Source organism: Squalius cephalus (assembly GCF_949319135.1).
Source record: "Squalius cephalus genome assembly, chromosome: 3".
Taxonomy (NCBI): Eukaryota; Metazoa; Chordata; class Actinopteri; order Cypriniformes; family Leuciscidae; genus Squalius; species Squalius cephalus.
This window is the reverse complement of record NC_137124.1, coordinates 43,479,370-43,493,715: the sequence shown is the minus strand read 5'-3', so window position 1 is coordinate 43,493,715 and position 14,346 is coordinate 43,479,370. Positions and strand designations below refer to the sequence as shown.

The window sequence follows — 14,346 nt, the reverse complement described above, 5'->3', positions numbered from 1 at the left end:
TACAGGATACTCGTCGCCAGGATGTGATAATATATGTTATGTAATGATAAGAAATCTACCTGATAAATTCTTAGAAAAAGTTCTTGAATTATTCAATAAGATATGGCAAGAGGAGAAATTACCAAAAGTTTGGAAAAGTGCAACCATCCTTCCATTTCCCAAACCAGGAAAGGATTCTAGTTATCCAGAGAATTATAGACCCATTGCTTTATCATCACATTTAGGTAAATTAATGGAAAAGATAGTAGTGGCACGGTTAAATTATTTTCTAGAATATAAAAGTCCATTTAAACCATATCAAACAGGGTTTAGGAAAAATAAATCAACTACTGATGCCTTAGTAAAGCTCAGCAATGAAATCGAGAAGACACTAGTTATGAAAGAGGTCATGGTGGCAGTGTTTTTAGATATTGAAAAAGCTTATGACACTATGTGGAGAGAGGGTCTATTAATTAAATTAGATAAAATGGGAATCAGTGGGAGAATGTATAATAGATTTTCTATCACAACGTACAATAAGAGTCAGAGTTGGTAATGGAATAAGTGAAGAGTTTATGGTTGAAAGTGGTATTCCCCAAGGGAGTGTTATTAGTCCCATATTATTTAATGTTGTAATGATATATTTGAAAAAGTTGGGGAAAGAAGTGAAGGATTGTTGTATGCAGATGATGCTGTCATATGGAAAAGGGGACGCAACATTGAATACATTACCACAGCTATTCAAAAGGACATAAATGTGTTAGAACAATGGGGTATTGATTGGGGATTTAAATTCTCCATTTCTAAAACAAAGGTTATGTTTTTTACCAGAAAGAAGATCCCAGAAAATTATAAAGTTCAGTTATATAATCAATCAATTGAAAGAGAGAAGAAATTTAAATATTTGGGTATGTGGTTGGATGAAAGGCTTACATGGAGACATCATATGAGCATGTTGAAACAAAATGTAAGAAAGTTCTAAATCTAATGAGGATGATCACTGGACAGTATTGGGGAGCAGATAAAAAGTCTTTGATGTACATTTATACAGCCTTAATAAGATCTTCCATAGACTATGGATGTGTAGTTTATAGCTCAGGATGTAAAACTGCTTTAAGGAAACTTGAGAGGATTCAATTCAAAGCTATAAGAATTGCTCTAGGAGCTATTAAAACAACCCCCACAAGTGCGTTATTAGTAGAATCTGAAGAATATCCACTTAGTCTAAGATATATTAAGTTGTCTCTAACATATTGGGTTAGGCTGATGGGAAGTATCAATAATCCAGCAATTTCTGTTCTTAATGATTGCTGGGAGTATCACACAGAATCAAAAGGGTTTGGCTGGAACATTAACAGTATAGCACAACAATATAGAGTTAAAGAATTTAAATTTAGTCCTTCACTGGTTTTAAGTGCGGTTCCCCCATGGTTTCTTCCATCACCTGAGGTTAACAGTGAATTACTGAAAGAAAAGAATGAATATACAAATGAAAAAAGTTTTGCAGCATATTGCCAGGGATATTTAAAAACATCATTCAATGGATATGTTCAAATATATACTGATGGATCAAAAGATCCAAAAAATGGGCACTGTGGTATTGGGATATATATCCCAGAATTTAACAAAAGAGAGGGGTATAGACTAAATAATTTTTTATCTGTATATTCTATTGAAATGACTGGGTTAATAACAGCCCTTAGGTGGATTGAAGAGGTTAAGACATTGAGAAATGTTATATGTACAGATTCCATGGCAGCTTTACTTAGTCTAGATACAGGTCAATCTTCAAGAGAAGATTTGATCATTGAAATTAAACATTTGTTACTACAACTCAAGAATCTAGGGATCAGTATTCAGTTTTGTTGGGTTCCAGCTCATATAGGCATTAAAGGTAATGAGGAGGCGGATAATATTGCAAAAAAGATGTTGGAAAACAAATATATAGGAATTAATGTGCCAATGGGTAAGGGTGAAGCCAAATCTATAATTAAATCAGCAATTGTACAAAAATGGCAAAGGGAATGGGAGGCAGAATTTAATGCAAGACACTACCATAAATCTCAGAAGAATGTGACAGGGAAAAGGGTTACTTTACTGAATCTAAACAGAAGGGAAGAAGTGGTCTATACCAGACTTAGACTAGGACATACAGGATTAAACTCCACTTTACATATAGTAGGAAAGGGTAATGGTTTATGCATAGTGTGCCAAGACAGAGAAGATGTTAATCATGTACTTTTTACTTGTGAGAAGTATAATGATAATAGAATAATCTGGCAGCAAATGGAAGGGGAGAACTCTATTCATGAAATTCTGGAAGAAAATGGCATGACAAGGGAGAGACTTAAAGCTTTATTTATTTATCTTAATAATACTGGTTTAATGAAAAGGGTATAATTGGCCTATATAATCTTGGTATAATTTTTTTTTTTTTTTTTAATTAATAGAAACCTAGATTCTATGACGTTCATGGTATTACACACTCCTGTACAGTTGGTGGCGGTATACTACAAAATAGTCATCTGCCAAGAATCAGAAGAAGAAGAAGAAGAACAAACTATGTAGAGGTTGCTTTAAGACGTCCCAAAATCCAAAATGGGGATGGTCCTCTCTTTACTCTCTTCCTGTACACGTCGCTCTACGGCCAGTGTGACGTATGCATTAGCCGGGCAGCCACAGGAACGCAGCATTGAATTAAACCATGGAGACTCTATTCAGCCTACCGTTTGCTGTACTGGAATGCCCGAATGTCAAACTTAAAAAACCATCATGGCTACATATGCCTTCTGCAATGACCGTATATGCCGTCGTGATTGTTTCATATTTTCTCATCACCGGTGGTAAGAGTCTCAAAGCAATCTGAGGCTAAACTAGCCTTTAGCTAACTTACTAACCCTTATCCTGTTGTCTGTGCACACATCAGCACAACCATTTATTTACAAGCTATTTCTTACTGTAGAGACTTAGTATTACAGTTTATTTGAATATGAAGATGCATGCTTTCGTGCTTTGTGAAATAATCTTGCGAGTTAACTGTTAGTCTGATTTCTCTGACAATGGTGAACGCATTCTTTAATCTCAAATATTCTACACACAGACAGAATGACTACTCTCTGCTCCTTACTACTTACTCCTTACATGAACAAGAATGAAACGGAAGTTTATTATTATTTTGCTAGATATTCAATAGCTAAATAAATAATTTTAAGTGCGACATTACTCTGTTTTAGTCTAAATGACTGCTCAAAACGGTGATCATACTGCTACCATACTCTTCTGATCTCTTCAGGCATCATATACGATGTGATCGTTGAACCTCCGAGTGTCGGATCAATGACAGATGAACACGGACATCAGCGGCCAGTGGCCTTTCTGGCGTACAGGTAATGGTTTTTATTTTATACAGCCTGTCATCATAACATCAGTACAAAACAAAAAACTGGTTGCTCTTCAGATGAGTCACTTCACTTTTGCCAGAGACCTTTCACTTTATGCCATAGGCCTATATAATACGTTTTAAAAGTTACCCCTATAAATAAAATCGTGATCTTTAAACATATGTGGATAGAGGATTAGTCGGTAGTTTTATTGCCGTCCAAATTCAGAATTTCTGTGATGTTCTTTTTTTTTTTTTTTTTTTTTTTTTTTTTTAAGTTTATTTGATTAGGGACAAGTATGTTACATAAGCTCATGTTACATACTACAACATTTTAGCCGAAGCTAATTCTCAATGTTCGTCCCTAGTGGGCCTTTACATAAAATTAAACAATACATAGTTAAAATAATAATACAGTATAACACAATATAAACGCAAACCACCGGCATACAAATCTCGACCAAATTACCAGAGCTAACAAAAATACGTGACTGCAATGTAATCTAATGACCAAACTTTAGTTGTGGCAACATAACTTTGTCACAGCCCAAGTATAGGTCTTTTAAAATTCCCAAATTCGTTGCCAGTTGCATGCAGTATGATGATACTGTTTTACAATTTATTGAATCTGTCCATTCCTTTTGTATTGTTGCATGCTATTCCCTAGTGAAAAAAAGTATACTTTTTTGTATTTGAAATATATTCCCTTTTTCAATAGTACATTGCAAAACAAACATTACTAACACAAATTGTACTATCTTTAAATATATTAAAAGTATATTAGCATCATGCTTTTACCTATTTTCACAATACAACTTTTAACACACTTTAAAATAATTGTACTTTAGTATATTTTCTAAAATATATATTTTAGAAAAATATGCTTAAAGTGAAAATTCAGTTTATTTTTTAAAAGTGTATTTATTTGCACTTTATTAAAAATATATTTTAGGTATATTTTAACTGTGTGCTGGAAATGATCATTGTAACAATGCATTGAAAGTATACTTTCAAAATACATTATAGTATACAATAGTATTTTATTTAAAGTATAGTCAAGTATTATTTAAATAAAGTGTGCAATTTGTAGTAAAAACTTATGGTCGGCGCCGATCGCCTCGTGGGCAAGTGCGCCAACATGTAGCACCGTTGTGCCTTCGGGAGACCCGAGTTCGAGTCCTGGCTCGTGGACCTGATCCCGATCCCATCCCATTCCTGATCCCTGATCCCATCCCCCCTCTCTCTCACACCCACCTCACTTCCTGTCTAACACCTGTCCTATCCTAATAAATGGCAAAAATAAATCTGTATATATATGTATATATATATATATATATATATATATACACTGCTCAAAAAAATTAAAGGAACACTTTGAAAACACATCAGATCTCAATGGGGAAAAATATCATGCTGGATATCTATACTAATATAGACTGGGTAATGTGTTATGAACGAAAGGATGCCACATCGTTTGATGGAAATGAAAATGATCAACCTACAGAGGATTGAATTCAAAGACACCCTGGAAATCTAAGTGAAAAAATGATGCAGCAGGCTTGTCAATTTTGCTGAAATTTCATTGCAGCAACTCAGAATGGTACTCAGTAGTTTGTATGGCCCCCACGTGCTTGTATGCATGCCCGACAACGTCGGGGCATGCTTCTAATGAGACGACGGATGGTGTCCTGGGGTATTTCCTCCCAGATCTGGACCAGCGCATCACTGAGCTCCTGGACAGTCTGAGGTGCAACCAGGTGATGTCAGATGGACCGAAACACAATGTCCCAGAGGTGTTCTATTGGATGTAGGTCAGGTGAGCGTGGTGGCCCTTCAATGGTATCATTCCTTCATCCTCCAGGAACTGCCTGCATGCTCTCGCCACATGAGGCCGGGCATTGTTGTGCACCAGGAGGAACCCAGGACCCACTGCACCAGCATAGGGTCTGACAATGGATCCAAGGATTTCATCCCGATACCTAATGGCAGTCAGGGTGCCATTGTCTAGCCTGCAGAGGTCTGTGCGTCCCTCCATGGATATGCCTCCCCAGACCATCACTGACCCACCACCAAACCGGTCATGCTGAACGATGTTACAGGCAGCATAACATTCTCCACGGCTTCTCCAGACCCTTTCCTGTCTGTCACGTGCTCAGGGTGAACCTGCTCTCATTTGTGAAAACCACAGGGCACCAGTGGCGGACCTGCCAATTCTGGTGTTCAATGGGAAATGCCAATCGAGCTCCCTGGTGCTGGGCAGTGAGCACAGGGCCCACTAGAGGACGTCGGGCCCTCAGACCACCCTCATGAAGTCTGTTTCTGATTGTTTGGTCAGAGACATTCACACCAGTGGCCTGCTGGAGGTCATTTTGTAGGGCTCTGGCAGTGCTCATCGTGTTCCTCCTCGCACAAAGGAGCAGATACCGGTCCTGCTGATGGGTTAAGGACCTTCTACGGCCCTGTCCAGCTCTCCTAGAGTAGCTGTCTGTCTTCCTGGAATCTCCTCCATGCTCTTGAGACTGTGCTGGGAGACACAGCAAACCTTCTGGCAATGGCATGTATTGATGAGCCATCCTGAAGGAGCTGGACTGCCTGCGCAACCTCTGTAGGGTCCAGGTATCGCCTCATGCTACCAGTAGTGACACTGACCCTAGCCAAATGCAAAACTGGTGAAAAACAGTCCAAAAAGATGAGTAGGGAAAAAATGTCAGTGGCCTCCACCTGTAAAACCATTCCTGTTTTGGGGGTTGTCTCACTGTTGCCCATCTAGTGCACCTGCTGTTAATGTCATTAACACTAAAGCAGCTGAAACTGATTACCAACCCCCTCTGTTACTTAACTGACCAGATCAATATCCCAGGAGTTTAACTGACTTGATGCTATTCTCTGATTAAAAAGTGTTCCCTTTATTTTTTTGAGCAGTGTATATATATATATATATATATATATATATATATATATTAGTGATCGACCGATGTATCGGTTTACCGATATTTTTCCCGATATTTAAGCATTTTCCCATAATCGGGTATCGGTTTTGTAATATCGGATTCGCCGATAAACGGCGCCATCTTGTGGCCGTTTCGAGAATTCCGCCATTGCAGCCCGCGTCTGAGGAGATCAGTCAACAACAACTCTGTGCACAGGTAAAACATATGTTCTGCTTGCTTTGCTTTAATTATTCAACTTTATTTAACATAACAGACATGCAGAAATGAGATTTGAGACATGAATGCCTGATATAGTTTATTTATGCAGCTTGGTTCTAAAAAATTGAGACGAACTCATGGAGTCACGTAGCGAAATTCGGCATGTCCTGCCCCAGTAAAGACGTAAATTTACATGGATTAAATAAAACAGACATGAATGAGTGAATGTTGAAAATAAAAGCGCTGAATTTTATTCTCTATCTGTTGTATTTGCTCACCATTAGTCTCGAGAAAAAAGTTCGTTCATTCATATTGCTGAGCACTCACTGGGTTGATGACCAGGAATGCTCAAGCACGGCCACTGAATGAAACTTTTGACAAGATTATCTTGTTTAAACATCCTAGATTATATTATCATTTACTACATAGCAATTATTTCGCTTATACACATCTAAATATACCGCTTTGTGGAAATTAATTATCTCCACGCGCGATCGCGGTTGAGTAGTTCTGTGTAAAATAAATGCATAGATAAACAGCACTTTGTCAGTTGGCATTTCATGATCTAGATTCAATCTAGATCATGAAATGCCAACTGACAAAGTGCTGTTTATATAGTCTCGAAAAAAATGCTAATACACATCTAAATATACCGCTTTGTGGAAATTACTTATTTATTATCTCCACGCGCGATCGCGGTTGAGTAGCCTAAGTTATAGTTCTGTGTAAATGCATAGATAAACAGTACTTTGTCAGAAAGGATTTCATTAATAACATACTAGTTGGAAAATGCAAATATGCTGTTTTGTTTGTTACTTTCCTGACAATGTTATATTCCAGCTAATATTATTCAGTGAATTAATATTACCCAGTGAATTATTCCTCACTCTTTAAACCTATTAAACGGCACATAAACCTTCTAAAACTGTTTAAAATAAATTACATTTCAATACAAAATACAATACAAAAAATACCTCCAACATGTGGAACCACTTAAAGATACATCACTCAACTATCTTTGAATATATGTTAGAATCATTTTTGTGCTTTATCTTTTACCTCATCAAAGCTTTTATTTTTAAACAAAGACACTTAGTAACAGTGCACTTTATTTTTTGGACTCAGACCCCTCTATTTATTTGTGTATAAATATAAAGTTTTTTTTATGTATGCAAGGAGGGAGTGATTGTTATAAATAAAATTGTTTGTTCAGTTCATTTGTGTTGTAATAATTGTGTAAAAAACAGAAGTATAACAGTAAATAAATATCGGTTCTGCATATCGGTAATCGGCACATAAACATGCAAATAATCGGTATCGGTATCGGTTATAAAAAATCAATATCGGTCGATCACTAATATATATATATATATATATATATATATATAAAATATATATATATATATATATATATATATATATATATATATATATATATATATATATATATATATATACACTTATGGTATATTACTTGTAAGTTTCGAAGACACTTGTAATGAATTTGTAATGTACTTGTAACACAAATAAAGTACACTTTAATATCATTAATCAAGCATGTAATTAGTCCCTACACAGGCATATACTTAAAGTATACATGAAGTTGGTCCAATTTAGTACACAAAAGTACACTAAATACACTTAAAGTTATGCTTTTACTACAATTTAATTACAACTAAAATATACTTGGTACAAAATTAGTTGTTTCAAAATAGCATACTTCAATTTAACTAATCATTAACACACTTGAAGTATATTAAATTAGACTGGCTGCAAGTGTACTTAGCATTTTTTTTTCTACCGGGGTGGTACTCTAAGTTTGACTAACAAAAGCAGGTTAAGTAGCCTTGTAAAGGTAGCACACTTCTCTCACACTTTTTAATAAGCAGGCTCAATTCTCGACTTTAAATAAATAACCGTTTACATAGGACGTTTGCACTGTAAGAATTTACAGGTAGTTCGTTTACGCATTGAAATCAGACTGTGCAGTGGCTTCACTTGTTATGATGTCATGAGCAATTCAGTTCTTTATTATTAGCAAAGTTTGTAAATGGCGTCTTAAATATAACTGCGGTAGAATTATGTCATGCATTGTCTACGCTGGGCATAGTTGTGCCTGGTCATAGTTTAGTTGTTGCAACAGATATTAAATATTTATCGGACGTAGCTAAGTGTAGAGCCATGCACCGAAGTATCCATGAAATGATTTGACAATTGACACCAAACTTTGTATGTGTCATTGTCACCTCACACTGACCACACCTCATCAATTTGGTAACAGTGCCACTTAATGGTCAAAAGTCACAAGAAATTAAATCATTCATATTGTTTCAGCTTTTGTGCCTAAAATAATCTAAAAATTACCTACAGCTGCTCTGATGCTTCCAGCCATGCTTGCATGACTCATAAAAGCCTTTTTTGTGCTTGGCCCCTGCTTGCAGCTATGCTGTATTTAGGCAACACTTTACAATAAAAGGTACATTAGTTAATGTAATAAACTAACAATGAGCAATACATTTATTACAGTATTTATTAATCTTTGTTAATGGTAGTTAATAGAAATCCAGCTGTTCATTATTTGTTCATGTTAGTTCATGGTGCATTAACTAATGCTAAAGGCCATGAATCGATTTTTTTCCATATTTATTTATCACTCAAAAGCGTTTTCCTACATTGTTCATTGGCTTGCAGCCTCCATGTTACAGTTGATGCTGTGAGATTTTGTGCTTGTTTTATCTTAAATAACCTGAACCTGTCTGATCAAGGCATGCCACTGTTCTGACTTGTCCAATTTTTTTTTGTCCAATATACAGGTTTGTTTAATTTCTTTTTATTAATTAACCACTTGTAAACTTATGTTCACTGTTCTTTTTTATAAATATAGGATTTGTATTAAATCTATATTCATTGAATCGGGAATCGAATTTAAAATCGAAAATTAAATTGAGAGCTTGCGAATCGAATCGAATTGGAACATATGAATCGATACCCAGCCCTTCAGTCAGTACATAACATTGTAACATTGAAACCTTGTTTTAATATACGTTGATTTTATTTTGACGTGTGTAGAACAGTACAACAGTGCTTCTGTGATCCCTGTTGCCAGTCTGTCTCTGAATGCTTGTTCTCTCTTAAAGGGTGAATGGGCAGTACATCATGGAGGGGCTGGCATCCAGTTTTCTCTTCACCATGGGAGGCCTTGGCTTCATAATTCTGGATCGCTCTAATGCACCCAACATTCCCAAGCTCAACCGTTTCCTCCTGCTCTTCATTGGCTTTGTCAGCGTGTTACTGAGCTTTTTCATGGCCAGAGTCTTCATGAGAATGAAACTGCCGTAAGTCACTACACTTTACATTAGCTTTTTAAACATTTATTTTAGGGCTGCCAAACGATTAATCGCGATTAATCGCTTTGTTTTTACATAATATATGTGTGTGTACGGTGTATAATTATTTTCTATATATAAATACACACACATGCATGTATATATTTAAGAAAAATTTGTTATTTATATATAATATAAATTATATATAATATAAATATATATACACAGTATATACATGCAAATATTTCTTAAATATATACATGCATGTGTGTGTATTTATATATAGAAAATAATTATACACCGTACACACACATATATTATGTAAAAACAAACTTTTATTTTGGATGCGATTAATCGCGATTAATCGTTTGACAGCCCTAATTTATTTATGTTTATATTGTATTACACTATTACAGTGGAAACACCTACTGATTATTTCATATTATTAGGGGCCAAGCATATATTCGTCGTCTTCCACATTTGAAACTATGGCAACCCATAGAACTGTAACTCTTTAACTGTTAGGGATAGAAATTCTTTTTTCCTCTGATTTCATGGCTCAAGACAACTCCTAGAACATTGCTCAGATCATCTTCAGACCAATGCCGACAAAAAGTTAAGAAATTTAACTTAGTCAGGCAAGTCAATTGGTTCTCGAATAAAGTGCAAACAAATTTGACGAAGAGCACGTCAAAGTGAATGTGAGGCTGTATCTCTGCAATGCTTTTAGTGTCCAAACTTGGTGTGTGCTATGAAAAACCATGAACTGAGGAGCAGATTTGGTAAAGTGCCACCTCAGGAGATATGAAAAATAGATATTTTTGCAATAACTTCTGTAAGGTTTGGCCAAAAATCACATCTCTTTAGATTCAGTACAGCATACCGAGTCGAACGACATCCAATTTTCCCACATCCCACATTTTGTGCATTAACCATTTTGAATATGGTTTATGAACGTATTGGCGTATCGTTACGAAACTTGGTATGTGTCTTCGACATGATGCCTTGAGATACTCAAAAAGTTTCACGCAGCGCCACCTTGTGGTCAAACATTTTAATTACATTTCAAATAAATGCTAATAGCTTTTGATTAATTTTTCCTATTGTCACGAGACTGTTATCGGTGTGACTCATGATATGTAAGGAACATATCAAGACCAATGATACCAATTAATCCATAGTCGATCAATCTTATCCGATATTTTGAATTTCTTTGAAAACCTACTTTTCGAACTCCTCCTAGACCGTTGATCCAATTTTTACCAAATTTGATTCACATCATCTTCAGACCATGCCAGCAAAAAGTTATGATATGTTGATACACCAAACCTTTCTCATTGCTTAACTGTTACATTCCGTGCCGATCCGGCCCAGCCGGTACAGATCCAGTTTAATTTTCCAATGTGGGGCTTATAACAGAGCTCTGTGCAATGTAATGCAAATGCGTCAGTTGTCGCCTTGGTAACGCAAGAGTTTACAGACATATGAGATGTAAATGAAAATAGCGTTAAGGAAGATGATCCTGTATTTCTTTTAATTTTGTGATTAACTTGTGTTGACTTCGCTCAAATAGCGCGCTTAGCCAGCTACAAAGAAACTGTTAGCCAGTCAACAGACAAGCAACCAATCCTGAGTGGCGATGTAACTACACACATTCTACCAACACGGTTCAGAATGGTTTCTTAACGGTTTGCAATCGTGCCATGCCGAACCAAGCTGAAGTAGAAATATAACTGGAACTTTTCCTTATCGTTCTTAGAAACGTTTGGCCCAACAGTGTAAATGTGATTATTGTCATCCCACACTGACCACGCCACATCAATTTGGTGACAGCGCCACCTTTTGTTAAAAGTCATAAGTAATTAAATCATATAAAAAGTGATTCTATTTATGATTTGTACCTGTTTTAGCTCAAATAATCTAAAACTGTCTTTAATTACTTATTGAAGTAGTTGTTGTGCTTGGGTCCATTAATTGCTGCTTGCAGCTATATGTTGTTGTTGTTATTCTCAGTGTATAGCAGGGATATAGCAGCAATGTTTTAGCAGTTTCTTTAAAACTGTATATATGCATCCTAGTTTGGTTTAAGATTAATCTCTGTTGTCTTTCTTTTGATGATTTGATGATTAACAGAATGTGTTTGTCTTGCAGTGGTTACCTTATGGGTTAAAGCTGCAATATGGCATAATCCGCTGGAGAGATTAAAGAGAACATACAGAAAACCATTTCAGTGCCAAGGACTCAATCAAACGCTGATCAATTATTTCCACTGGCAGAAATCTCCTCCCTTATTGTTTTTTGTTTTGTTTTGTTTAGTTTTTTTGACACATGCAACTTGTCTAGTAGGACTCTTATTGTGCTAAATTTACTTCTCGACATTGCTGATAAAAACATTATCATATTTATATAAAGTCCAAAGGGTGGTCAGTATTATATTGATGCCCTTGAAAATCACTGTTGTGGTCAAGCTAAATCCATTTTGGAATATCTCATTTTACTGTAGACAGCCTGCTCTGTGAAAACCCTTGAATGTGGCTGTTTGATGTGCAGTGTTTTCTATAATAAACAAATGTACTTCCCACAAAACTTTTCAAAGTTTGAATTATTTGATTTTTCTAAATTTTACTTTGTGAAATCAGTTTAGAAAAATGAAAAGGTTATTTAAAATGGAAGGCTCTTTTAAAGTTTAAATATTTTTTTTTAATTTAATAGATTTACTTATATTGTCACCTTAGATGTTTTGATAACTTTCAAACACTAGAGAGCAGCACTGAATAGACTGAACTTTCTTTTTTCATTATTGCAAGAAAAGAAACAGCACTGCATTTTGACACTAACATAGAATGAAAAGGAAAGCGAGAGAGAGAGAGAAAAAAAAAAAAAACAATTACACCTCAACCAGTAAGAAAAATAGTATCATAATTCTTAAACTCATTGATAACAATAAGAACAAGTTTCTTAAGAGATTTTACAATAAGGGAGATCTCAGCGATAAAGACATCAAATCTAGGCAATGTATTGAGAAGTTTGAGGAGAAAAGTTTTGCATGTAGCACAATTTCCAATCAAGTAAAACTTGGTGAAATTTAGAGAGAGAAATCGGTAATTTAGAAGGGGTGAAATTACATTTTAAAAGAAACTCTAAACCATCTAATCTACGAAATATGGTATTGGGGATATAGTACTAAATTGAGTCATTACTACAAAGACATATTTTTTAACCAACTAATTTTAAAAGAGCTGATTAATTCCTTAAAATTTAAAACTACCTCAGAGCGTCTATTAGACAAAACAGATTTCCTAACTTTGTGAGATCTGTTCTTCCAAATAAACTTTAATAACATTTTGTCAATATCATCACAATTGTCAATAACAAATACAGTGGTGTGAAAAAGTGTTTACCCCCTTGGTAAATATGATCAAATATGGCTGTAAAAAATAAATCTGTATTTTTAATCCTTTTGATATTTTATTTTAAAAATGTGCAAAAATCTAACTTTTCATTGAAGTAAAATAATTGAAAGTGGGGGGGAAATCACATTATGAAATAAATGTTTTTCTACAAAACACGTTGGGAACAATTGTTTGCCCCCTTTTATTAAATACTTTTTGCAACCTCTTTTTTCCAAGATAACAGCTCTGAGTTTTCTCCTATAATGCCTGATGAGTTTGGAGAACACCTGACAAGAGATCAGAGACCATTCCTCCATACAGAATCTCTCCATCCTGTTCTCCGTTATAAGATTTCTAGAACAGGCTGTCAGGTTTAGATTTTTTATCTGTTGGTATTTGATCGAATCCGTGATGCCATGTATCTGAACAAGATGTCCAGGACCTCTGGCAGAAAATTAGGCCCACAGCATTAAAGATACAGCAGAGTATTTCATTTTACACATGGGGTACTTTTTTATCCCTGTGTGCACCAAACCCATCTTAAGTGTTTGCTGCCAAAAAAGCTAATGTTTTTGTTTCATCTGACCATAGAACATTTGAAAAGTAACTGGCACTACTGGAACTTCAAACGGGATGGGTTCTATGGTCAGATGAAACAAAAACATTAGATGAAACAAAAACATTATCCTCGGGTATATGGTGTATCAATGGTTGTTGAGTATCATAAAGACAAAAAAAGTTTGCACTTTGACAAATTTAAATATAAACCTGAGGCTTCAGAGAAAGATTTAATAATAGTGCGAATTTGACTTTGGTCTTTAAGAAATATCAGCCAGTTGAGATATTTTAAATTCTTTACCAAATATAGAGATACCTTTTAAACTGGGATTTTGTTAAATATTAATTGATAACAATTCAAACAGCTAGAAGAAAAAGAAATGGGGCAACCTCGGCGCACTCCTCTATCATAATTAAAGCGTTTAGTAGTTTGAAAGCCAACCATTCTCACCATGTTGATTAAAGTACATCCAAAACCAAAAACGCTGAGATATTTAAGCAAAAAATGGCATTCTAAAGAGTCAAATGCTTTATAAAAACCCAAAAACATTATAACAGCATCT

General features: G+C 35.3%; 1 protein-coding gene across 1 annotated transcript; it reads left to right on the top strand.

Moving 5' to 3' along the window:
* The first annotated feature begins 2,517 nt into the window (after window positions 1-2,517).
* Window positions 2,518-12,419, top strand: ostc (oligosaccharyltransferase complex subunit). Its single transcript, XM_079866344.1, has 4 exons — window positions 2,518-2,822; window positions 3,272-3,365; window positions 9,645-9,842; window positions 11,985-12,419. The coding sequence occupies exons 1-4, from the start codon at window positions 2,684-2,686 to the stop codon at window positions 12,001-12,003; spliced, it is 450 nt and encodes a 149-aa protein (XP_079722470.1). The 5' UTR covers window positions 2,518-2,683; the 3' UTR covers window positions 12,004-12,419.
* Window positions 12,420-14,346: the final 1,927 nt, after the last annotated feature.

What these genes read in the sequence shown, in the direction of transcription:
- ostc (XM_079866344.1), top strand. Translation starts at nt 2,684, where the DNA reads ATGGAGACTCTATTCAGCCTACCGTTTGCTGTACTGGAATGCCCGAAT. An exon ending in ATATTTTCTCATCACCGGTG is followed by an intron (nt 2,823 to 3,271) that starts GTAAGAGTCTCA and finishes TGATCTCTTCAG; the next exon opens with GCATCATATACGATGTGATC. An exon ending in GTGGCCTTTCTGGCGTACAG is followed by an intron (nt 3,366 to 9,644) that starts GTAATGGTTTTT and finishes TCTCTCTTAAAG; the next exon opens with GGTGAATGGGCAGTACATCA.